Source organism: Panthera pardus, unplaced genomic scaffold (assembly GCF_024362965.1).
Source record: "Panthera pardus isolate Hobbes unplaced genomic scaffold, ASM2436296v1 HiC_scaffold_6, whole genome shotgun sequence".
Lineage (NCBI taxonomy): Eukaryota > Metazoa > Chordata > Mammalia > Carnivora > Felidae > Panthera > Panthera pardus.
This window is the reverse complement of record NW_026526991.1, coordinates 95903518-95930613: the sequence shown is the minus strand read 5'-3', so window position 1 is coordinate 95930613 and position 27096 is coordinate 95903518. Positions and strand designations below refer to the sequence as shown.

The 27096-nt window shown below is 43.6% G+C and overlaps 1 protein-coding gene and 1 long non-coding RNA gene across 5 annotated transcripts in view; both read left to right on the top strand.

Moving 5' to 3' along the window:
• LOC109268608 (uncharacterized) overlaps positions 1-8953 on the top strand; it is a 48209-nt gene extending 39256 nt beyond the window's left edge. The window contains exon 3 of the long non-coding RNA XR_008419574.1: positions 8701-8953. This is a non-coding gene — a long non-coding RNA (uncharacterized LOC109268608). The remainder of the gene's footprint in view (positions 1-8700) is intronic.
• Positions 8954-19747: 10794 nt separating this feature from the next.
• ETV6 (ETS variant transcription factor 6) overlaps positions 19748-27096 on the top strand; it is a 248801-nt gene continuing 241452 nt past the window's right edge. For 3 of the 4 annotated variants that reach the window (XM_019451980.2, XM_053894835.1, XM_053894834.1), the window contains exon 1: positions 19784-20288. Coding sequence is in view for 3 of the 4 variants with exons in the window: in XM_053894835.1 (XP_053750810.1) it covers positions 20256-20288 (33 nt within the window). In the remaining variant the exon portion in view is untranslated. Of the gene's footprint in view, positions 20289-27096 lie in introns of all 4 variants that reach the window. The other variant, XM_053894836.1, reaches the window with a different exon arrangement.

Here is a 27096-nt window from a genome sequence, read left to right as displayed (position 1 = left end):
GTAGTTGAAGATGAATTGGACGGCACAACTCGGGGATTTTAGTTTGCTTTCCATAGCACCTTCTTCTGGGTCTTCTTCCTTTGCTCTTTAATTTCTTGTCCTTGTCAGTCATTATGCATTATGACTCTTAACGCTTGGGTGTGAATAAATGTTAAAATGTGCTCTGTTGATCAGGCATTTTCATGTGGTTTTTCCTAATGAATTCTAGAATGCAAGGTCTTGTCATCCATGAAAGGAGCTATAGGTATCACCTACTATTGGGAAATACTTGAAATGGCGCAGGAAAGCCTCCAAGGTCAGTAAGGACAGTAAGGAAAGTTGATCTGACTTAGTGATCTTCTTAGCAACCTTCTCAGAGCGATTGGGATCAGTGGTGGTAGAGGAAGTGGAGCAGCACGGGAGGTGGAGTAGCAGGGGAGGTGGAGTAGCGGGGGAGGTGGAGTAGCAGGGGAAGTGGAGCAGGGAGCTGTCCAGAAGCCTGTGGTAAAATGAACAGAGACTCTGCTGACCTTTCTGCTAAAAGAACTTTCTCCCACCGAAGGACAACCTGCAGGTTGGCTAGGCAAGACAGTCTGTATTACCTGTTGCAAAATCTCTCCCAGGGTTGAAGTCTTCCTACCTTCCAGTCAGCTCTCTCCCATCCTTCCTGCTTCTCTGCCCCATCTTTTTGTGCATGGCTATGGATCAGCTCATCTCCCGTCCCCCCTAACCGTGATCCGTCTTCTGTCCCAGGGGCCAGGGCTGTTGTGTTGGTTATGCAGGCTGTGCCCTAAGCAAAAGGGCTCACGCAAGTGGCACCATGCAGAGGGACAAAGGGAGGCTGAGATTTACCCCTCATTAAACCCCGCCTTGGAGGAGTGCCTTTTTCTGACTCACACACAGGCACCCGAAGCTAGCCACAATCATGCCAGGACCCCCCACCTTGTATATTGGGGCACATCTGACACTATAGTACTTTTCTTAAAGAAATTCCTCTTGCCTACTCTCTAGACTAACCCATGCTTCTTGCTCCCTCTGTAAAATATACCGTGAGAGCTGTGCCCGCGGCACACCCCTGCCTGCTGTTGGTAGACATTCTCTCGTATGCTCCGGGCACATCTACTCCCTCTAGTTAGGCTCTATGTATATCAAGTGCTCCTAGCTGTTCCCAGACTGGTTTCTACCAGTTGTGCTTGTTGTTTTAATTACCCAAATTAATTAAATATTGAATAAACTGATGACATCGTGTAAAATGAGTGTTGTGGTTTCTGTACAAACTACGTTCAGCAGCTGCAAAAAGAAATTGCTGTTGATACGGCTGAGGGGAGACAACTAACTGGAAAAGGTTGGCCAAATTAAAATGCGAAGTCTGGGGGCGCCTGGGTGGCTCAGTCGGTTAAGCGGCCAACTTCGGCTCAGGTCATGATCTCGCAGTCCGTGAGTTCGAGCCCCGCGTCGGGCTCTGTGCTGACAGCTCGGAGCCAGGAGCCTGTTTCAGATTCTGTGTCTCCCTCTCTCTGACCCTCCCCCGTTCATGCTCTGTCTCTCTCTGTCTCAAAAATAAACGTTAAAAAAAACAATTAAAAAAAATGCGAAGTCTGAGATTCTGTACTTGAAAGACTTTGTGTGTGATTTGAAGTCCTTGATTCCCTTTAAAGAAACCCAGGCAAGAAATCGTGGACCAGGAATTATAGGTGTCATTTATGAACGAAAGGTACCACCGTAGTCCACAGTCCCATGTGGAAAACAAGAAATAATAAAAAGACTTTAAAATGAAAAACTTTGACCCTAGAGCAACACGCATGTACAGTATTTACGTGTTTTAAAGTAAAATATGTGCTTCGGAAACGTATGAGCTATTTTTAGCAGTTTTTCCAATTAATCAATTGTCAACCAATACCCTATCCAGGTCATGTCAGATAAGAAGGCTTCTATAGAATTTTATTAGGTGCTTAATGAGATTTGCCTATAGTAGCTCTCGCCCGTTGTGGTGCCTTTCTGTGCAACTTGGAAGTATCTCATAGGACATCAGCCTTTTACTAACAGTATTTTTTGTTTTTAAATCTTTTTTTTAATTTTTCAATTGCTAACAATATTTTTGACAATAAAAGCATAAAATCATCCTCAGTAACAAAAGAAACAAAAGAGTCATCCTCAACAACAGCCATACGATCACATCTATGCCAACTCAAAATATATATAAAAAATCTTTTGAATCCAATTTGACTTTATGAAACATACTTCACTACAGATGAGAACCGGACACACATTCTATCTGGCAACCACAAATCAATATTTGGCACCTGTGATGGAAATTTTGTAAAAATTGCCTTTTAAAAAGTTCACACTGACTAAAACCCAGCTGGGTATAACAAACTCAGAACTTTTCTTAGGAAGGGTGATTTAAAGTGAAGTTAATTATTCATTAAGGGAGGCAGAAAGAACTGGAGAAGAAGTTTTGTTTCATCATTTCCCAACCATTTAGAATCCAAGAACCATGCAGCTTTGGAAGTGGGAGAAACCTCAGAGGTCAGTGTGCTTTTCTCTCATGGCAAAAAGTTCTTCAGATCAAAGGGTTCCCCACTCTGCTGTATTACCACTACAAATAAGGTGTTCTCCATGCCGGAAAGCAGTATGCTTCATAATTGAAAAACTTAATTCAGAAAATTCTTTCTTCTAATGAGTTTTATTCAGTCATTTTGTAACCTCCATTTCTGGATATCAGTACTGAAGCTCGCAATATGAACACTTCTGTTCTTGCATATTTTGAAGAAACTGGGTATAGTTACCCTGGAGATAACAGTGTATATATGTGTGTGTGTGTGTGTGTGTGTGTGTGTGTGTGTGTCCCCTAGATGGATTGTGGGTAAGAGTAGTAAGCTTCTTGGTGTGCCTGGAAGGCTCAGTTGGTTACATGTCTGACTTTTGATCTTGGCTCAGGTCATAATCTCATGGTTTGTGAGTTCGAGCCCTGCCTTAGTCTCTGCACTGTCAGTGCAGAGCCTGCTTGAGATTCTCTCTCTCCCTCTCTTTCTGCCCTTCCCTAACTCACACATGCACATACCCTCACTGTCTCTTAAAATAAATAAACTTAAAAAATGAGGAATAAGCTTCTGCATATAAGGGAAAACTACCTATCAGTTCAGCAATTAAATAATGTGGAGGTTTGCCTTAGAAAGTAGAGAGGCCACTTGTTCCCGAAGAGAGCACTGTTCCAGAAGAGAGCATCCTGAAAACTTCAGTATGGCATTCTTACATTGAGGAGAAGGTCAGGATAAGAGATCTCTAAAGTTCCTTTAAAAATTTTAAAAGTCCTTAATATACCTGATAGTCTCGATGATTTTCTTTTTTCTTTTTTTTAATTATTTATTTTTGAGAGAGAGAGAGAGAGAGGGACAGAGCACAAGCAGGGGAGGGGCAGAGAGAGAGAGGGAGACACAGAATCCGAAGCAGGCTTCAGGCTCTGAGCTGTCAGCACAGAGCCCGACATGGGGTTCCAACCCACAAACCGCGAGATCATGATCTGAGCTGAAGTCTGACGCTTAACCAACTGAGCCACCCGGGCGCCCCTGACAGTCTCCATGATTTTCTACTCCATAACATCCTTGGTTTCTTCAAGTATCCTTTATATGCTGTAGTTTCAGATCTTTTCATTATGTCAGCTGACCTGCTATGAAAGCATGTTGATGTAATAAATATCCTTAAAATCTTGTATCCAAAATTTAAATTTACAGTCAGTAAAAATTACGCTGAAATGGGGTCATCAGGAAATGGCCTCCATTTGGTGTTCATGTTGCTAGTAAAAGACAATATGAAATGCAGTGTTGCTAAAGAGCCTTGGAAAACACTAATTTCAAGTAAAGTGGCCAGAATTGATTCGTAGAATTAGAATATCACTCACAAATCAGTAAGTCAGTTAATACTTTGTTTCCTACTTAAAGAAATACAGGTCAAAAACCCCTTACTCGTAACCCAGAAAACTTAAAAAACAAATTGTTCTGTAACTACTTTGGTGGCAGAAAGTGATGTGAATCGCTGGAGGCTATTGAATTACTTGCACTTACCCTATTTATTCTGAATACGCACATGTTTGGCTGCTGAATCATTTAAATGTTTGATTCGGAGGTGCACTATATTACTTTGCGAAATCCAAAGTATCTGAATTCAGAAACACATCTGGGCAACAACAACAGGTTTGCTAAACCTGTCATATGTTTCTGGAGACTGGTGATGGGCACCTGTGTATTTGCAAGAAAAAAAGTGATTCTACTTGGAGAGGTGTATGCTCCAAACACTGAAGATTCTGGCTATACAAATAAAAACAATGAGATCCTGAAGAGGACATAATTTTAACGCCATTCTAGCCTCCCAAGCAGTAATGGAAATCTACAAACACACACACACACACACACACACACACACACACACACACCCCTCATACATACACACTGAACACAAAATAAATAAAAACAGACCAAATACAAATTGGAGGCGGGGATGATGAAAAAGGAAAAAAAAAATCATTCCAAAGACTTCAAGATAACATTGTGGTCACAAAAGGCTACTTCATGCTATGACGGTAAATTAACTTCAATACCTCAACCGATATAACACAAACAAAACTTGCGTCTCACTCTTGCCTGGACACCAAAGCAGGTAAGAGGATCTGCTCTGCACAGTCATTGAAGGACTTGACCCATGAAGGTTTTGCCCTCCAGCGTGCTGTAAGCTGTTGCAACAGGATAAAAGAACACATGGAGAACTGAAACCCACCCTTCCCAGCTTTGGACCAGAAATGGCATATGTCACTTTCACGTCTATAGCCGAGGATCCGGTTGCCTCCCCTAAATGCAAAGGAAACAATCAACAAAACTAAAAGGCAACCGATGGGATGGGAAAAGATACTTGCAAATGACATATCGGATAAAGGGTTAGTATCCAAAATCTATAAAGAATTTACCAAACTCAACACCCGAAAGCCAAATAATCCAGTGAAGAAATGGGCAGAAGACATGAATAGACACTTTTCCGAAGAAGACATCCAGATGGCCAACAGACACATGAAAAGATGCTCAACATCAGTCATCATCAGGGAAATACAAATCAAAACCACACTAAGATATCAACTCACACCAGTCAGAGTGACTAAAATTAACATCTTGGGAAACAACAGATGCTGGCCAGGATGTGGAGAAACAGGAACCCTCTTGCACTGTTGGTGGGAATGCACACTGGTGCAGCTGCTCTGGAAAACAGTGTGGAGATTCCTCAAAAAATTAAAAAAAGACCTACCCTATGACCCAGCAATAGCACTGCTAGGAATTTACCCAAGGGATACAGGAGGGCTGATGCATAGGGGCACTTGTACCCCGATGTTTAGAGCAGCACTTTCAACAATAGCCAAATTATGGAAAGAGACTAAATGTCCATCAACTGATGAATGGATAAAGAAGATGTGGTTTATATATACAATGGAAAACCACTTGGCAATGAGAAAGAATGAAATCCTGCCATTTGCAGCAATGTGGATGGAACTGGAGGGTATTATGCTTATGCTAAGTGAAATAAGTCAGTCAGAAAGACAGATATCATATGTTTTCACTCAGATGTAGAACTTGAGAAACTTAACAGAAGACCATAGGGGAAGGGAAGGGGAAAAAACAGTTACAAACAGAGAGGGAGGCAAACCATAAGACACTTAAATACAGAGAAGAAACTGAGGGTTGATGAGTGGGGCAGGGGAGAGGGGAAAATGAGTGATGGGCGTTGAGGAGGGCACTTGCTGAGATGAGTACTGGGTGTTGTATGTAAGGGGTGAATCACAGGAATCTACCCCCAAAGCTAAGAGCACACTGTATACACTGTATGTTAGCCAATTTGACAATAAATTATATTAAAAAATTTATATTAAAAAATGCAAGTGTTCAGATAGGACAGCATCTGGAATATTTACTGATCGTTACTGCATCTGCTATGAAAGGAGAAAAAAAGAAGGGAAAAACGGGACAGATAGAAATTTAAAATGACACTGTATAAACAAGTCCAGATAAATCTGTAATCACAATATACAAATCAAGTATGTTTATAAGTAAAAAAGCAGGTAATGTCCAAAAAACATTTTTGAATCTAATTATTCATGTTCAAAAGAGAGCCACCAAAATTATCAGAGCAAGTAAAGCTTGAAAATAAAAAGGCAAAGAAGGCCATCACAGGCAAATATGAACCAAAAGAAAGCTGATGTGGCTATGGTTTTTATCAGCAATAATAGGTGTTAAGATTAAAACTTATTAACTATAAATGGAGACGCTCAAAACAGTTTTATAAAAGCTCAGTTCAACAAGATCTAAAAATTCTAAACTTATGTATACCTAATAAAATAATATCAAATTATATAAAATAAAAAATTGATAAGGTGAAGAAAAAATATGGCTCACCAAGTTTAAAATATCTACTATCTGACCTTTTACAGGAAAAGTTTGTAGACTTCTATACATGGACATATAAGGCATCTCAGAAATTTTCAAACTATTGGTACCAGATGAGAGTAATCTTTGAAGCATAATGCAACTAAGATGTCAATTAAAAATAAATTAAAATAAGTAAAAAAATTCCACACTCTTGAATATTTAAAAGGTGACCATACTTTTTAAATAATGCATAGGTGAAAGGAGAAATAATAATGGGAATTTTATTTTATTTAACTTTTTTTTTGAGAGAGAGAAAGAGAGCATGTGCATGGAAGAGGGGCAGAGAGAGAGAGAAAGAGAGAGAGAGACAGAGAGAGAGAGAGAGAGAATCTTAAGCAGTTTCCACATTCAGCATTGAGCCAAAAGCTGGACTCGATCCCACAACCCTGAGATCATGACCTGACCCAAAATCAAGAGTTGGATGGATGCTCAACCGACTGAGGCACCCAGGCGCCCCTAAGATGGACAATTTGGACATCACCAAGGGCACTAAGGGCACTGATCGCAATGCATGAAAACAGATCAAATATGTTTAAATCCATGAGTTTAGATGCTTGGGTGGAAAAGTAGGAGGTCACTTTGGAAAGATAATAGAGAATCATTCATTGGTAAATGAAAACAAAATCACGTTATTTATCATGCCTTTCCTGCATGGACTGTACCAGTGAGCCATCAATAATCAATAAACTCAAAACAATGGCACAGGTGGACAAGTTGAAACTTTCAGGGAAACTCGAAAGGCCAATCATATTCAGGCGCCCAAGTGAGGCCACTAAAAGGGTACCTTCGAGAGTTCCATGGAAAGCTGTGATCTCTGTGGGCTGATCATGGAATTTAAAGTGAGGCCAACCCAGATCCAATGGGGACTTCTGCATCTATCCATCGCGGTATCTGAGTGCAACAAGTTTCTGAAAGTAGTGGTCTCTACCTGACGTCTACCTTCCAGATTTCATCTGGCTCTTCTTTTGACCAACTCGAACTCAGAGTCATAATGGAAAGGGAATTCTGGAAAATAGTCCAATTCAGCGTAGCCTACTATTTTTCAATTTGGCAGCTATACGTCTTCTTTTAACCACTTCCAAATAAAGATAACAGCGAAATCATGCGTCCACTTAAGATAATGTAACTACCGGGGCGCTTGGGTGGCTCAGTCAGTTAACCGTCAGACTTCCGCTCAAGTCATGATCTCGCAGTTTGTGGGTTCGAGCCCCGCGTCTGGCTCTGTGCCGACAGCTCAGAGCCTGGAGCCTGCTTCCGATTCTGTGTCTCTTTGTCTCTCTGCCCCTCCTCCACTTATGCTCTGTCTTTCTCTGTCTCTCAAAAATAAATAAATGTAAACATTTTTAAAAGTTTTTAAAGAAAAAAAAGAGAATGTAACTACCCCTCATGCAACTGAAAAGGCACTGATTTTTCCCAAAGAATACACAAATGAGATCCATCTTTAGATGATGTCCATTTGTCTTATAGCTGGATCCCACTCCTTCTTGGATATCTTGTAACTCACATACTAATGCATAAAGTTAATATTTTATGTTAGACAGTAGAGGAATGGGAGAGGAAAAAAAGAAATGGTGCGTATTTGTGTCTATATACACATGTATGAATATAGTCATATTAAAGAGAAAATATACTCATGACTACTACAATCCTCATTTCTGCGATTGCTCACATGGTCATAGCCAGTATTTATAAATCCTTTCCCCACTACCCAGAGAGTATTTGGGTTAGTATTTGCTGCTGTCAGTAAGCATTCAGATTTGGTGACCCAAACCTTCATTCCTAAAGGTTCTGTGTCATTTGCAGTCCTGCTATATTGGGTTGCTGTGACTTTCTATCAACATTTAAAAAAAAAATTTTTACATTTATTTATTTTTGAGAGACAGAGAGAGACAGAGCACAAGTTGGGGAGGGGCAAAGAGAGAAGGAGACACAGAATCTGAAGCAGGCTCCAGGCTGTGAGCCGTCAGCACAGAGCCTGACGCGGGGCTCGAACCCACAGACTGCAAGATCATGACCTGAGCCGAAGTCAGACTCTCAATCGACTGAGCCACTCAGGCGCCCCTCTATCAACACTTTTCATAGCACATAGGAGTATAGAGTATGAAGAGGTATTCCCAGAGGATCTGTTGAATTCCAGAGATTTCTCCTTCTGCCCTCATTTTGTAGCAGCAATCCAATTTCCCCTTGAGGAGTAGGATCCATCAACCAGCTAATATAGTAAACCACTTTCTTTTTTTTTTCCTTGTTGATTCAGCGGCATGAGAAGACCCAAATGGCCAGGTTGCAGCACCAGCTTCCAGTTCAATGGAATCATTTTTGTACCCCTAGTGAAAGCACTCTTCCTTCCTTTGGAAACTAAGACCTCTAAACCAACAGCGCACAAAGGTGAGGGAAGGAAAGCATGGTTTTTCTGGCAGACCGTTAGCATTATTAATAAGAGGAGCAATCCCACTTCCATCCCTTGATTCTTGGAACTGAGATAAAAAGCGCCATATGGTGGCTGCTTACTCAGCGTGTATATCACATCCTGTAAGACATTATTCTTCCCCGAAAAGTGTTGCCATCCGGCTGGCACCCCATCGAAGTCTTCAAAAGGCCATTCCCCTGTCCTATCAGGCCAACTGCTTCCAAGTGATGGGGAACATGATAACCTCAGTGAATCCCATGAGCCTGAGTCCACTGCTGTCATTCATTTGATGTGACGTCAGTCTTCTGTTCAGAAAGCAATGCCGTGTGCGACGCCATGAGGATGAGTGAGACATTTTGTGGTTCGCAGAAGGTGGTCTTACCAGAAACATTGCGGGCAGGACAGGCAAATCTATGTCCAGCTCGGACCCCTGAGAGATTTTCCATAACGACTGTCCTTGGGGCCTCTTCTGAGTGGGGTGGTAGTGTGGCAGCTATCCGCTTTCAGGTGCTGCCATTGTACCCTGAAAACCCATCTGTAGTCCGGCCTGAATTTTGTCTTCCTTAGTACAGTGGACACAGAGGACTTCCCGAAAGGCCAGAGGTGCGGGTGGAGACAGAGGAGACAATTACTAGGAATCAGAGCCATCGGAATCGGGGCCAGGTGCTGATGCAACCTACTTGTACCATCAGGACCTACCTGAGCCGGATTTTACATATATTATTTCTACTCATGTTGCAGCGCTCGGTGCATGCCCCACATAATGCCTTCGTGGGTTAAACAATACCTCAAATGAGCAGTTCAGGGTCTATGGCAACTTGGGAATCCAGAGTCAAGCCTTCAGTCTCTTTCAGGGTTCAGTAGCAAACCAGAAGCTATTTCTTAAAAGGAGAATGGTTATCTTTATTTTTTTTAATTTTTTTAAACGTTTTTATTTATTTTTGAGACACAGAGAGACAGAGCATGAGTGGGGGATGGGGGAGGGGGGGGAAGGGCGCTCAGAGAGAGAGGGAGACACAGAATCCGAAGCAGGCTCCAGGCTCTGAGCTGTCAGCACAGAGCCTGACGCAGGGCTCAAACTCACGGACTGTGAGATCATGACCTGAGCTGAAGTCAGGTGCTTAGCAAGACTGAGCCACCCAGGCGCCCCAAGAATGGTTATCTTTAGAAGGTGGCATAGCGTTGCTCCAAATCCTACAGGACTGCTCTATAATTCACCCAGGATCCTGCCAAGGGCCCCATACAACATCCCTATTTGTCACAGACGTTTTAAGTATCAGTGGGCCTTCTGGATCAAAGGGCTCAAGTGCCAGGGGGGCTGGCACCTAATTTGGACCTGTTGCCGAGCCTTCTCTTTCCCCGAACACTAGAAACCCACTAAATGTTGTGTTTCTGTCTTTGGAGTAGGAGCGTCTAGGTGCAGCAAATTTTTCACCTTAGCAGAGATATCTCGACCATGCCCCAGATCAGAGGAGGCAGTCACTAAGGTGGAAGTCCCCAGAACTTTGATGAGATTTATTTCTCACCCTTTGGATATTTGCTACTTCCTGCTCATCAGGTCCAATCAACATGCTATAATTGCTACGATGGACCAAGATGATATTTCGTGGAATGGAGAGGCAATAAAGATATTTTTACATGGGATTATGGGTGATGGATTAGGACAGTGAAGTACATTGCTAGCCCCACCATTTGAAAGCAAACTGTTTTTTATAGTCTTTATTATGAAAGATAAAAGGAAAAGTATTAATCAGATCAAGAGGTGCATACTAAGGACCAAGGGTTGTATCAGTTTGCTCCAATATGGAAGCCTCATTTGGAAGAGTAGCTGTGATTAGAATTATGACCTGACAAAATTCACTACAATCTACCAGCATTCCCCCAAATCTAGCTTTTCTTCACAGGCCAAATAGGTGAAATAAATGGGAATGTATTAGAAGTCACCACTTGTCCAATTTTCAAAACCTTAGTGGTGACACTATTCTGAGAATGCTATGTTGCCTTTGGTTAACCGTTTTGGCAAGTAAAAGGACTTTTAGGGACTTCCTCCTGGCTTTTTCTACCATAAAGCCCTCACTCCATAATTTGGGGAACAATGTGGGATTCTGTCATTCGCGGAATATGTAAACTCTGCATTTCAGAACTGGAAAATAATCGTGGAGTGGGTTTGGACTTCCACTAGGTCCACTATGAGTTGGGCTCAAGCCAAAACTCCATTTATTCCCTGACTTCTTAGGCCCTACTCCGACTGTCACACCACAGTGACATTTGGGGTTCTAGGAATCATCATTAATTCAGAGCTAGTAATGAGTAATACCCCAAATTCTGGTTATTTCCCCTCCCTTAATATGCAATAATACCGGTAAGTTGCCACAATGTCTTTGGAAGGGAAGGTGGAAGATTTACAGTATACATTTTGGCAATGTAGCAGGGTTGTTCCTCAAGGAGACTTGCCTCATCTTCATTTAAGGAGCTCTGCATCTAACTTATCCAGATTGAATCAAGCCTGGGAATCATTGGAGGATCTAGGACTATCTACTCTTGGATTGAAGTCAGAAGTCTTTACTCCAGGCCTGGAGCTTTTTTTGTTCATACAAGCCAAGTGAGACATTAGTGGGGTGTCTACATATTTCAATCCTAGGAAGATTAGAATGAATTAGCCAATGCCAAAGATCAAGCCATTCTGATTATCTCTTTAGCTCTGTCCATTATTACAATGTTTCCCTTGTTTCTGGTAGTTAAGATAGTTAAGTCACGTCACTTGGTGCCTGTCATTCCAGTGTCCCACTATCCCCAGTGAATTCAAGGGACCCAGTTTAATGAGAGCATTAATGGCTTATAGAGAATGGCTAATACAAAACCGTGCACAGATGTTGTTGTTTGCTTCAACAATGCATTTCTTAAAGCCTTGATGAAGGAAACGTCTTCTGAACCCTCCCAGGTCAGAAGTAGGGGATGGCTGAACAGTTCTTACATAATGCATCCGCTCCAGCATTCCAACTCCTTAACTTGTGGATACCTTCCATTTATATAGTGAAGGATGGATTTATGAAAGACGTGAGTGTCAGGTACAACTTGACAGAAAACAAACGGTTTCACAGTTTAGGTGTGTGGGTAGAATTCTGAGTAATATAGGACAAGACAGAAAGACAGAAATGAAAGTACAGTAGTTCCCCCCTATTCCATGGTTTCACTTTCCATGGTTTTAGTCACCCTCTGTCAACTGTAGTCTGTAGGCAGATGATCCTCCCTCTGACTTATCACCAGAAGGTAAATGGTAGCCTAACACTAATTCACAGCGCCCATGTCACTCACCTTATTTCATCTCGTCATGTAGGCATTTTGTCATCTCATCGTCACAAGTGGAAGGATGGGTACAGTACAATAAGATATTTTGAGAGAGAGAAAGACCATATTCACATAACTTTTATTATGGTGTATTATTGTAATTGCTGTATTTTATTATTGTTGTTGTTACTCTCTTACTGCACCTAATTTATAAATTAAACTTCATCAGAAGTAGATATGTATGAATAGGAAAAAAAAAACATAGTACATGTGGGGTTCAATACTACCTGTGGTTTTGGGGTCTTGGAATTATATCCCCTGCAGATAAGGGGAAACTAACGAAGAGATTTGGGCAGACATGCCCGGTAGATTATGGATGAACCATAGACGTTTGGTGGTGGAAGAAAGGAAGTGGCAATAACCCAAGCTGAAGAGTTGCTGCTTCTGGGAAAATGAGGAGAATCTGTGAATGAAACAGAGATTTGGGAACAGGGAGCATACATGACATAAAAGGGAGCAGCAGGTCAAAAATTATTTTGAGGTTAAGTTGGAGGTTGGTAATATTGTGGCGTTAGTAATGAAGATGGGGAAACCATAGAAAGAAGGCATATGGAAGAGAATAGTTTGAAGGTTAGATGGGAAAAGATGTGACAGTACTGAACAATTCTAAAAATATAACTGTCAGAGAAGGCTTAGGGAAAACTATTGCAGTGGCTGTTTTTCTAACTTAAAAAAAATGTTTATTTATTTTGAAGGGGGGGTGGAGAGAGGGAGAGAGCAGGGGTAGGGAAGAGAGAAAGGAGAGAATTCAAGAATTCCAAGAACTCTGTGCTGATAGTGCAGAGACCGACGTGGGGCTCAAAGTCGCGAACCATGAGATTGTGACCTGAGTTAAAGTCACTCAACCAAATGAACCACCCAGGTGCCCCTGCGGTGACTTTGTAATGTGAACACTTGGGTTTACCTACATTCCCAGAATTCACTTCTCTCTCTGTTTTCAGTTAGGGTGGTCCATGGGAGCGTCTTGTGTGATTTGGGTAGAAATGAAGCCGCATTTTGTAGATCCCACACGTTGTCATTCATCTGTTGCCTCACTTCATTGGTGTGTGGCAGCAGCTGAGCCTATGACTGATCAACTTTTGCCAAGATCCTCCTTTATCTTCGGAAACTTCTGGGCCAGGGTGTGTGTGTGTGTGTGTGTGTGTGTGTGTGTGTGTGTGTGTGTGTGTGTAGTTGCATGAAAAAGGGCCCTAGCTTGGGTGTAGGATACCCAAGCCTATGTCAAGGTCAGGGGCAATGAATGTCATGTGTTTTGGTCCACCTTCATGGGCTCATGTTTTTGTATTCTAGTTTGCTCTTAATTTCACCCACTTTATATCCGTTAGCTCTACCTGACTGCTGGTCATATATATATTTCCGTTATTATATCAGTCACCATGCAATCAGAGAAGGAGGATCACTATATAGATACACACACACACACACACACACACACACACACACACACACACACTGCCCCCTCCTCCATGATTCTGCTTTTCTGATTGTACCCCAGCTGATGTAATAAAGGAAATATGTAGTTTAGGGCAGTCATTCTTAAGATTTCAAAATCTATGTCTTGTTTGGATACGCATAAACATTTCTCTTCTTCTTTCCCACCCCACCAGTTATAACAGACTCCTCTTAGGTTAAGCAATTCTGGTTTCAAAGAGATACATGGATGGTGTTTCTTACTATAGTTATATTGTTTAAAATGCTATTTTCATTAAAAAAAGATGATACTATAATGGCTTTGGTTTTTAAATTAAACAATCTACTTCCACACATTCTTTTTTTTCTAATTTTGTTAATGTTTATTTATTTTTGAGAGAGAAAGAGACAGAGTGAGAATGGGGGAGGGGCAGAGAGAGAGGGAGACACAGAATCCAAAGCAGGCTCCAGGCTCTGAGCTGTCAGCACAGAGCCAGATGCGGGTCATGAACCCAAGAATCGTTCAAGAGATCATGATGTGGGTCTTGAACCCAAGAATCGTTCAAGAGATCATGACCCACCCAGGCACCCCATCCATTACCACACATTCTTTTTTTTAATTTTAACGCTTATTTATCTTTGAGAGAGAGAGACAGAGAGACAGAGACAGAGCATGAGAGAGGTAGGTGCAGAGAGAGAGGGACACACAGAATCTGAAGCAGGCTCCAGGCTCTGAGCTGTCAGCACAGAGCCCAATGCGGGGCTCCAACTCCTGGACCATGAGATCATGACCTGAGCCAAAGTCGGACACCCAGCCGACTGAGCCACCCAGGCGCCCCTTTTTCCACACATTCTTAATCGTTCATTCTTACCCAGTCCTTGCCCATCCTCATCGCTCTTTTGGAGGATAAAGATTAGACATTCAGGTTCCTCTTCATGTTTGTATGTAGTGAGTCACAAGAGCCACAATTCACTCCCTAACACCCAATACAAGCCAAATAATCTACATAATTATAGTTTTAAAAAAAGTCAGAGAGGGGCGCCTGGGTGGTTGTCAGTTAAGCACCCAATTTCAGCTTTGTTAGAAGCACCCATCAAACTTTGTTAGAAGGTAGGCTGATTTCTCCTTACCATCATCTGTGGTGGATTTCTCTTCCCTTTGCTCCAGAAAGGAGTGAGAACCACTATGGATCTTTCCTCTCATCCTTGTCATTTTCTGAAATTTAGTTCATTTAAATTCCTCTGGGGTCTCATCTCTCTTGACTTTTTAATTTTTTTTATGTTTATTTGTTTTGGGGAGAGAGAGAGACACACACACACAGTACAAGCTGGGGAGGGGCAGACAGAGAGGGAGACACAGAATCCGAAGCAAGCTCCAGGCTCTGAGCTGTCATCACAGAGCCCGACGCAGGGCTTGAACCCACGAACTGCCAGATCATGACCTGAGCTGACACTCAACCAACTGAGCTACCCAGGTGCCCCTAGGAAAGTCTTGTAGAGGAGCAGAAGAGCTGAGAGGAGACCCCTGGCACTCCAGGCCTTTGGCTAAGAAAGTTTGGGGGTAGGAGCAGAAGAGAACTGAGATCCTCTCCCAAGGCTTCAAGCTAAGGAAGATATCCAGCAGAGCAGCAAAGCGGAGAATAACAGCTGTAAATCAACATTTGCTTGTAGGAAAAGTCCTAGTCCTGCCTTCAAAATATTCGAAGCCAGTGGTGAATTGAATCAAACTAAAAAATTATAACAAACCCCAAAGTCAGTTTAATTACACATCATACAGACTCAGTTCCAATTCTGGTGGTATTATAGGAGAAGGTATTAACCCTTTTTGGAGGAAAACATCATTTAATTCTTTGTCTACTGTGTTTTCACATAAAGTGTCCGGCCCACAGGAAACAATATCAAGACACGGACACAAATAAGAAAACATAACCCATGGCCAAGAAAGGAAAACATCAACAGAAGTGAACCAGGAAAGAACCCAGATTTTAGAATTGTCACAGTATGACAAAAATGCTGAAGGACGTAAAGGAAAACATAGAAGCCATGCATGAAGATATGGGCAACTTCAAAAAAGTGACGGAGAATATAAAAAAAAGGGAAATGCTAAACGTGAAAAAACAGTGGGAATTAATCAGATGGGCTGGCTTGACAGTACAATGGAAACAATAAGAGGAAAGAAATGTATAAAAAGATAAATAGAAGGTATCCAAATTGTAACAGATCAGAGTTACTTTAGAACTAAAAAAGGTCATGTGGTCTAATATTTGTATCAGTAGAGTAATAAAAGGAGAGGAGAGAGAACATGAGCAGAAACAATATTCAGACAGGTAATAGATGAGACTTTTCCAAGACGGATGAAAGATATCAACTTATAGTCCAAGAATTTCTGCCAACATCAAGAAGAATAAATACAAAAAAACAAAAACAAAAACAACTACACTTAGGCACATCACAGTCAAATTTTTGAAAAACAAATTTAGACCTTAAAAGCAGCTAGAGAAAAAAAAAGATACTATACACGGGGAGTTAGAATCTGAACTACAAATGACTTCTAATCAAAAATAATGGAGACAGAAGTGGAATGACATCTTTAAAGTGCCAAAAGGAAAAAGAATCTGCCAACCTAAAATTTATATACTGCAAATTATCCTTCAAAAATGAATGTGAAATAAAGACATCCCCACACAGACAAAAGCTGAGAGACTTTACCTCCAACAAACTGCATTACAAGAAATGCCAAAAGTTCTTGAGGCCAAAGAAAAATGATACCATATCTGCAAGAAGAAATTAAGAAGTATCAGAAAGGGCAAATATCTGGGCAAATTAAAAAGAAACATATATTTTAGTACCTTCATTATTTACATGTATTTGCAATTTTTAAAATATCAAAATATTACCCCACAACGTATGTGGGTTTTATAACACATAGAAGTAAAATATATGCCAGTATCATAAGGGATGGGAGAGGGAATTATGGAATAATTATGGAATAATTATGGAATTATGCTGTTGTAAGTTTCTTACATATTCTGATAATAGAATACTATTATTTGAACATAAACTCTTATAATTAAAGGTGCAAACTGTAATTCTTAGAGCACAGCTATATTTAACATAAAGGAGAAAAGCTACAAAGACAACCTAGGAATTTTAGTGGAATATGAAAAAAAAAATGCCTAATTTGCCAAAAATTCAGGAAACAAGGAATAGAGAAACAACTGATAAGCGGGAATAAATAAGTGAAACCTTCCCTCAACCATGATTATTGAAAGCTGAATGTCTTTGGAAATTAGCTTTTGCTACACACTTGATGTTTTTCATGAATCAAACCTAAAACTACAAGGCAAAACAGAGCAACGTGTGAAGTTTGTACTGCAGTCAAATCATTTTGACATGACTAACATTGTTGCAATCACAAATAATATCAAGCTGCTTTATCAACTTCCCATGCTATCCAAAGTGAAAACGAGAGCAATATTTCTATTCCAACACACATTTACAGCAGCTACGTTTTTCTGACCCCAAACTACAATTCCAATAGTGGTTTTTGGATTTTGATGCAACTGAAAACTAAATTTCCGTGTTTAAAACCCACTTAACTGTGCAACTGAGGCACTTCCACCTAATTTTCCATTGAATGTGATTAATCTGCAATGTAATGGCATGCTAAAGGGGAAATATCAAGAGAACTTAATAGAATTCTAATAGAATTATATGAATGCGTTCTAAGCAATGAATATGCTTGACTAAAATCACACATTCATGGATTATTTGTCAGGACCTATCTGGGTGAGAAAATGTTTTCAAAAATGAAATGTGTAAAATTTCATTACAGATCAGCATTAACAGATAGATAAACAATTAGTTTTGATGATAGAGAACACTAATTCTGAACTGGTGTTCAACTAAGTAAAATGTTAATCCCCCCCTCCCGAAAAAAATTCAATTCCTCTCATTATTAGACTTGATTACAATTATTATTATTACACCTTACATTTTGTCAATAAAAAACGTGGATATTTCTCTCTAGTTATAGAAGTATCTACATAATGTCCTCGATTCTACTTCTTTGCACACAAACCCTCAAATATTTTGTGTCTGGCCCTTTACAGAAAGAGATTGCCAACCTCTGGTCTAAACGTACAGTTTTCCATAACTATTGTTTTGCTTTGGAATCACACACTTTCTAATTCAAATTACTTCTATGAGTCACTCGGAGAAGGTAAGGAGGAAAGGAAGTTGAGAATTAATTCAGTCTTGAGGTTAAATAATTGTAGCTAACATTGAGCACATATAATACGTAGCAAGTCTCAGGTAATTATGTACCTTGTATATATTTGCTTGAACTCTTATGAGATAGGTACTATTTCCCATCTTTAACAGAAGCTGAGAGTTGCCAAAGATCTTATTGGTAAGTGATACAGAGGTTTATAGGATTTAATCCAGCAATAGGAGTCAATGTCTGCAACATAAGTAGAGGGATCAAAGGCAGAGAGATAATGGGGGGGGGGGCGCTAAGGAGCTAAGGAGGGTGTCGGATGGGGTGGACTGCAGGTGGAGGAGTTGGTGTGGACATGAGCCCTCTTGGGGACGATAGAACTACCAGGTGACAAAAACTGCTGAGATCTCTGGAGGCACACAAAAACCCATTTTTCCCACCATTCCAGCAATAGGACTCGTCCATCCCAACCCCCTTAATCACTTCTGGTTCAGAACGTTCTTTTGATGTGTGAGGAGGTCCGAACACATTTTATTATGTGGAGAGTTGAAGACAAGTGAGTAGGAAAAATCTGTAGGGTGGGGAACTGGGAAATCTGTCCTGTTTTACACACACACACACACACACACACACACACACACACACAATACACACACAATTAGGTACATAGTTATACATACGTGTTTATACGTTGGTAATATAATACACATCTACACATTAAACTCCTATGTATGTATCAGCAGGGGTTTGGAATTTAACACATAATTATGTTCTCAGCGTTTTGCAGTGGACACTTCAGAGCATGTTAAGAGACTACGAATGACAATAAAAATAAGAGAGCGATCAGACCACATGTGCTCAAGGCTAGAACCCTCAGCCCCGCCGGATTTTGCTTCCCCACGATTGTTTTTCCAGCCAAAGATTCCTTCCCTGGCGGGATCTCAGGGTCATCCAACCGGCCAATGACGGTTTCAGAGAAGCGGTCCCGGGGAGGGGTATTATGTTCGGGAACACGTCCTGTCAACTTTGCAGTCGAGTCACCTATTTCGGTTGGTAGCGGCCGCTATTTCTTTAAATGGACAGCGGATTTCGAAACGGCAGGAAGGGGGGGGCGCTCAGGAAAAGGAACTCAACCGCCTTTGATAACTGCCCAGCAGCCTTCCCTTCCCCAGAACGCGTGCCCGGTTGGGGAAGCGCCTGCGGCGGCCGCACCCCGCCCCCGACACCCCCCCCCCCCCACGGGCGCGCGCGGCGCCTGCTCTTTTCGGGGAGCCCACCTTCGCGGGGAATCCCCCCCGCCCGGCAGTCCCCCCGCGTCTGCGGCGCGGCCGCCCGGCTTTGTCTCCGGCGGCGTCGCGCTCCGGCGCTCGCTCTCCCACATTTCCCCGTGTGCAGGCTGTAACCCGATCTCCCATTTCCTGGTGGATTCTCTTAAAGAGGCAGCGGTCGAGAAGCAGAACAAAGGCTATTGTTTTATTTCCTCCTTTGGATTCCGCGTCCTTACCGGAATGTCCCTTCATACATGATTATTGTCACTGCGTCTCTGCTGGGGCGCGGGGAAGCGGGGCGGCGGGGGGGGGGGGGACCTTGTGCATTTCAGGGTAGCTCAGAGACCGAGGCGGGGAAGGTGGGAGGCGTTTCACAAAACCTGTCTTGTGGTTTCTGGGGCCCCAGCGTAACGTTTTTTTTCCAACGTGTCTCCCCGGACCTGGAGATTGCCCGGCCGCGCCCGGGCAGCCGGGCTCCCGGCCCGCAGAGGGGATCACGGCTGCGCGGACGCGCGTGGGCCGCGCTGCGGGGGGCTGCGCCGCGCGCTCCGCTGGCGGCCCTGGCCTCGCGCGGCCCCGCTCCCCCGGCTTCCCTCCGCCGCCGCCCCTCCCCCCGCCCGGCTTTTATTTCCCCGATGCCGGGCTGTAACCCGAGCTTTTATTTCCTGGTGGCTCCTTTAAGAGGCAGAGCTCAGTGCTGGGAATTCACGTCAGTTTCTGCACTGAAACTCTCAAGATCAATGAGCAAAGAGCTTTCTCAGTTCTGCCTTTCAGTTTCTCTCTTCCAGGAAGGAAAACATTCGAGAGAGCGAGGGAGAGCGGCGGGAGGGCGGGGGGCGGGGGCGCCGGCCGCGGGTGGGAGGAGAGAGCGGGAGGCCGGCCGGGCTGCGCCCCGGGTCGCTGCGCCGCGCCGCGACCTGCAGACCCCGCCGCCGCGCTCGGGCCCGGCTCCCACGCCCCCGCCGCCCCGCGCACCCAACTCCGCCGGCCGCCCCGCCCCGCGCGCTCGCAGACCCCCGGGGCGGCTGCCGGGAGAGATGCTGCAAGAAACTTCTTAAATGACCGCGTCCGGCTGGCCGTGGAGCGCTTCTGGGTTGGGGAGAGGAAAGGAAAGTGGAAAAAAACTGAGAACTTCCTGATCTCTCTCGCTGTGAGACATGTCTGAGACTCCTGCTCAGTGTAGCATTAAGGTAAAGATCTTCTCCCCCTCCCTCTGCGTGCTCGGAAACCTTGAGCTGCACCGGCCGGGGCAGTAGTGCTGGGCTCTTCCGAGGGGGCTGTTGCAGTTGCCTCGGTTGCAGTGAATTATTTGGGGCGCCGGGGAAGGAGATGCAGCTCGCGGCGGCGGCTGTACCCTTTCGTGTAACCTTGCTGCTCCCCCCGCCGAGCCCCATCTCGGCTCCTCGCCCCCCCCCCCCAGCCCACCCCCTTTCTTTTTGACAATTAAATGCCCGTCACAATTGGGCAGGAGGAACCCGAGTGGTCTCTAGACCTGTAAGACACCCCCGTAATTAGTGCGCTTTTGTAAAAAAAACAAAAACAAAAACAAAACAACAACAAACCTGCTCCTACTCCTACTGCCAACATGTGACTGAAATGTAACTTTTGTTCCGGAGGGGTGGTCTCCTTAGGAAAAAAAAAAAAAAAAAAGTGACTGCATCTCCAACGGGAGCTGAAGAACTTTTTTTTTTCCCCCTTAAAGGACTCCCGGGGTCAGATCAGACTGGATTTCCCCCCCCTCCTCTGATTGTAATTTCAAGCACTGTCGGAAAGACAGCCCTGGTGTCAGCTTTTCCTGGGCATTTGCACAATGAATTTCGTTCTTTCTTTTTTAAACCAAGGTAATTAAAGTTGCCGAGTGGTTATTGTACTCCGATGCATAGGAGAGTTAAGTAATCCCAAAGTAGAAAACTCCTGTGATGCATTATCTGAGTGACCAGGCAAAGTGACCTTCCCTGTTTGACAGTGCGGGGAGGGTATCTGAGAGTAGAAATCTCCCGGCTTTCTGGTGGTGTTTTGCAGCATTGTAAATGCAGGATGGTGGATGTTTGCAAACACGGTGTTTGGTTCCAGTATATGTACATGTGTATGTATCGATATCTATAGAGCCGGTGGTGCTGTGGTTTGTTGCTTCTAAAAAGTTGTAAAGTTTGCCACCGTGAGGAGGCAAGATGATTTGTCCATTTCCCCCAATTATTTTTCCCATCGCCGCATTTATTGAACACTTTATTTATTTCACGATTCCATCCGTCCCCCAGGTGGAAGAGCCTTCTGCTTCTGCCCGAGGCTGAAGCCACCGAAGTTTGTTTGTTTTTGGCTTGGGCCATTTAATATGTGCTCATTGAGTGGACACTGCAGAAACAATGAACAAATAACCTGTTTTCCTCATCTGTGGGGAATTAGAGAAACCTTTCCTGTTTTAACATGGCTTTTCCATTAGGGTCTGTTTAAAGGAAACAGTATTTTATTATATTTGCTTGCTAGGTTTTCATAATCATACTCAGATTTTAGTGTTTCTTATCAGGTGAGATTTTCATGGATTTTAAGATAGGGCTAATGTGAACTTAAAAAGTGGGTTGGGTTTCTTTGTTTTTGCCTCACAGGAATGCCCAGTGGAACTTTTGTGTTTGTATATACCTGGGGTTATCCGTATGTCTGTGGTGAAGGGGGTGTCCCGGTAAATAATTTAAACTACTTGTATACTTCAAAACTAGTTTCTTTTGCTGTATGAATTAGATTCTACAATGCACACGGTATGGATCATCTGTTTGGACGCTTCACAACACAAACAGAGGGAACTGCATAATAGGGATTAAATCAGTAAATTGTATTTAATTCGATGGCAGTAACTCTGGCACCAGGAAAACCGGACCAGCTACGGGGTCCTCATTTTCGGGTGACCCCAACAAAAAGCTATCCTTTCTGTGACTTTTCTTGATACTTCTTTTAAAGGGACTGCATATCCCCACCGTTCTCATGGGCTGATTTATGTTCGTGCATAAATCAGAAAACTCCTACTGAGTGGCTGGTTCTGCTGTACTCCAGTGGGAAGAGTACAACAGCCCCTTTCCTTGCTCAGACATGCAGAACCGGTCCCAAACCCAGACAAAATACCGTCTTAAATGTGACATAAAAATTTCTTCCCTTATTGCTTACCCTCAGTTTGTTTGTTTGCTTTTTTTTTTTTTTAGGTGCCTCTTTTCGTGACTTTGTATTTCCGTGTAATTGAGCTAGATTGAATGTTCTCCACTGGTAATGAAGTATCACTTTTATTTGGATGGTTCTTCACGGAGCCAGTGTATGACTGTTCTGTTTGCTGAGACTGTGCATATGTTTAGGTGCACATAGGTGAGGTGTATTTTTTCCAAGGAGTTTGCTTAATTCGCTGTGTTCCAGTAATAAGTGTTGCAGATCAAGGCCTGGGGATTATTCCGGGTCATCTGAAAATGTTCTGGTGATGTGTGCAGTGTTTCATTTAGTCCTTGGGATGTGGTACAGTGACTGCATAATAAAAAATGTTTGCTGGTAACCCGCAAGCAAGTACCGGGATTGCTTTTAGAGCCCAGTAAACAATAAACTTTTCTGTGGAGCAAAGAAGGAATGTCAGAAGCTGTCAAGGATGACCTGATGATTCTGATGGATTGAAGACATGTGACACGGAAGCGTGGCTCTAGGTGGAGAGATTTCCCTTACTCGTCCACTCCACTCCTGAAACCTTCCTCCCTTGCTCCTGTTCCTTACAAGCAGCTGGTCAGCAAGCGGTAAACTCGGCAGCTGGTGCGATGGCACACAGAGGCAGCCACGGAGGGAAGTGCTTAGTTTACTTCTGAGCAGTGTCTGTTCTGCTAGAAAAGACCAGTGTACCATTTGGGTGCAATTTCTAAGGTGAAAGTTTTTGAATCAGTCAATCAGCGACACCTTCGTATGTATCACTTATGTGGCAGTGGGTGACCTTGGATGCCTGATAAAGCACTTTTATATTTCCTTGGCGTTTTATAGGCATCTTTCCGTCACGTAGGGAGGTGACTTTCAGATGCGCATTGTACAGGAGAAGACAGGTTGACTAGCCCAAGGTCACCCAGACTGTCGTGGAGCCCCCACTGTTTCCCTGCACCGAGCTGCCCCATGCGTGGAGTGACACTCTAGTCCAAGAGTTTAAATGCTTCCCTTCCTGATCCTTGGGATTGTTCAAATGTAAGGATGGGGCAACCAACTATATAAAAAGTCAAATAACTTTTTTTCAGAGGATTGTGTGGCTGACTGCGCCGGTCATAGGACGAAGGAAGGAAGAGGCTGTCTTTTCCATCATCAGCCTTCACCTTCAAATCACCTGTTCAGTGTTAAGTTCAGCCAGCTTGCTGTGGAACGTGGTTATGGCGCAGCAGACATAGTCCTTCATGTCTTGGTAGGCTGTTTTAGTCGTGAGGGCCATCCAGGTTACCAAAACTAGTGGTATAACTTCCTCTTCCCCTTTTCACTGCCCTCCCTACTTGTCTCTACTCTCCAATATGGTTGGCTTTCTTGGCAGAAAGCAATCTTTTTTCTTTTTCTTTTTTTTTTTTTTGCTACAACTTGGATGGATGGATGGATGGATGGATGGATGGATAGATAGACAGATAGATAGAGTGAGTGAGTCCAGGTTTCCCCTACTGGACTCTGAGCTCCTTGTGTTTAGCGATGATTGTCTTTGTATCCTGCTACCTAGCTTGGCACCTGGCATAGACATGTTTCTCAGTAATGTTTGCTGATTTGAAGTGAGGCATGGGAGGAGGTCATTGCCCTTTCTTCTGTTTGTCCCTGTGTACCAAAGGCTGACTTAACACCTGCATCCATTAGCTTGCGTAAAGTATTTAATAGAGCCACACTGCTCTCTCGGGGAGGCCTACGACACTCTCTGGGTGTCGGTCCAAAAATGATTATCAGTAGAATTTTGGTATAATAATACTATTTTTATCATTTTGGTAAAGTTAAACAAAAACGTTTGTGTCTAAACAAAGGAATTGAGTAAAAGATCATAAAAGGGCCTGAAGAATTACCTTAGAATCACGTTAGGCTCAGATTCGCAGGCTTCTAAGTTTCCCCCAGTCTCTTGGACAATTGAATCGGGGAACGTTCAGGCTTTCAGAGCTGGAAGACCTTAGAGATCACCTGGGCCAGCCTCTTATTTTCATAGGGAGGGGCTCCAGAGAACACAGTGGTTTGGCTTTGGCGAATTGGTGACCGAGCCAGGTTGAGAGCAGCGCAGGCCGTGTTCTCAGGCCCCTGCCCTGCATTTGCTGGGTTCGTGATGCATCCCTATAAAAGGCCAAGGACATTCGATACAATAGGCTGCACTCTCTCCGGCACTTCCTAGCTTGGTCCATTTTAATCCCAAGCCAGCTGGTATGAGGGCACGGAGGTATGTGCCAAGGAAGATGTGTGTGGGGGGGAAGCCCTGGGCCCAGAGGGTGTATTGTTAGACGTGAGAAGAGGAAGGAGTAGGAGTAGGGGATCAGGGAAGAGGGACTTGACAGACTTGTATTTTCACCACTGTTTGCAGCACCAACTTTTGTTTTTTTTTAATTGTAAGACACGCACGATGTTCCATTTACTGTCTTACCCGTGTTTAAGCGTCCAGTTCAGTAGTGCTAAGTATATTCGTATGGTTGTGCAACAGATCTCTGGAACTTTTTCGTCTCGCGGCTCGGAAACTCTGTACCCACTAAACACGAACTAAACACTGCATCCCTCTCCCCTCCTCCCAGCCCTTGGTAACCACCTTTCTGTTTTCTGTTTCTATGATTTTGACTACTTCAGTGCTCTGTGGAAGTGGAATCCTAGACTGTCATTTTGCTTATCGTAATGTCTTTGAGGCTCATCCACGTCGTACCATAGCAGGTAATGTCTTTGAGGCTCATCCACGTCGTACCGTAGCGGGCACGGGATTTCCTTCTTGTTTTAAGGCTGCGTAATATTCCATTTTATGTGTATGCCACATTTCCTTTACCCGCTCACCCGCTGATGGAGATTTCAGTTGCTTCTGTCTCCTGGCTGTTGTGAATCCAGCTGCAATGAACTTAGATGTGCAGTTATGTCTTCGAGATCCTGCTTTAAAAATTTTTTTTTTTTTAACATTTATTTATTTTTGAGACAGAGAGAGACAGAGCATGAACGGGGGAGGGTCAGAGAGAGAGGGAGACACAGAATCGGAAACAGGCTCCAGGCTCCGAGCCATCAGCCCAGAGCCCGACGCGGGGCTCAAACCCACGGACAGTGAGATCGTGACCTGAGCCGAAGTCGGCCGCTTAACCGACTGAGCCACCCAGGCGCCCCTCGAGATCCTGCTTTAAGCCCTTTGGATGTATGCCCAAAGATGGGACGCATGGAATGCAGCAACACTTTTTTTTTTTTTTTTTTTACAGTGTGTGAGAAGTCTGGTACTTCTGTGCTGGGCTGAGGGAACTGGGCCTGTTATGAAAAGCGCCCTTTTCTGAGGAAACCTTGGGTGGGCCATAGGCTCTTTTATCTAGGGGTGGCCAAACTTATACCTCAGTTGAGGTGTAGTAAGCTTCCTGTTTCACACAGTATGAGCTAAAAGCATGGCAGTTGGTCCTAGAAAAGTAGCTTCCTTCCTTCACATAGGTCAGTCAAGGGAAGAGGTACCCCTGATGTGGCTACCAGAGAACCCAAAGGAATTCTGTAAATCTGAGTTGAGCTGCGTGCACTCACGCCAAAGAAGGTAGAGGGGCAAGGAGGCACGGGGTTATTGGGACGAACGGGAAGAGCCGTTTCATTTCATTACCAACTGTGAAAAGTTGCCCTTTGGTGTGGTTCTCCCAGCTAAGCAGCGCAGTGTTAAATGAAGCCCCCTAGGGTGTGGGGGTTTACAAATGGCATATTTTTCTCTGTGAATGTGACTTTAGCAAAAGTGCTGGTGTTCGTTTTCAGGCAGAGTCTGGCCCTGCTGTATTCGTTGTTAGATGTGTGTCAGAAACCAATCTCTGTGTGTATTTGTTGCCGAGAATGAATGTGAGTACACTCAGGGTTCCCAGGCCAAAAGGGGCCCCGCTGAAAAACTAATCCCCGCCACACCTAGTATTTGGGGAGTGGAAGAGTAGGCTGAATTAGCAAGAAGTTGGGATTATGGCCCATTGAGCAGAAAACACATTCTTATTTATTTCTCAACGTACAGGAACCAGACTGATAAAGCGTTGTTCACTGGGGCGTCTCAGGATGAGCCCCAGCGAATAGGCAAAAATGACGTGTGTTCCACATCACCTGTTGGTTAGAAATGAGTGCTGCTGTGTGCTCGAAACTGTTCTTTCAGTGTCGAAATGGTACCACAAATATATCATTTGCCTGATAAGCCTTTCTTCTGAGGTGGTGAAAATGTACAGTTCATCTGGTCTTGGTCTAAATGAGCTGGAATTTTCAGACTGTGGGAGGATGGTGGGGGTGTTGAGTGAGGAAGGCATTAGCCCGAGTTTGGTAAGTGTGGATTCCCAGATGAGCATGGCCGCGTCTGGGTCCTGTGGATTAATGCTTATGGAAAACTGGGGAACACTTGCATTTTGGAGCTTTCCCAGTTCTGTGATTAAAGGTGTCTGTCAGCTGTTTTAGTGGTCATTGCTCCTACCTTTTCTCCCCTTCCTCCTCCTTCATCACCACCACCACCACCAACGTCGTGTATGGAATACCCCTGTGTGCTGGTCTGTGTGCTAAGGGCTTTACCTACATTATTTTGCTTACTCTTCACAACTCTCTCGAGGAGAGAGATTCTGAAAGATTCTGAAGCCCGGAGTGTTTAAGCCATGGATTGGTCCAAGAGCTCACCTGCCATAGGTGGTAAAGCTAGGGCCTATAGTTCCAAAGCATTTTCCATGACTGTTCTTGGGTGCGGCCATCTTTATGAAGAGAAGTAGGAAATCGAGAGTGACGACTGATGGTGGAGGCTCCCATGAGCTGGGATGAAGGGCAGGAATGAGGCTGCAGAGATGTTTATGAGGCTCCAAGTTCCCT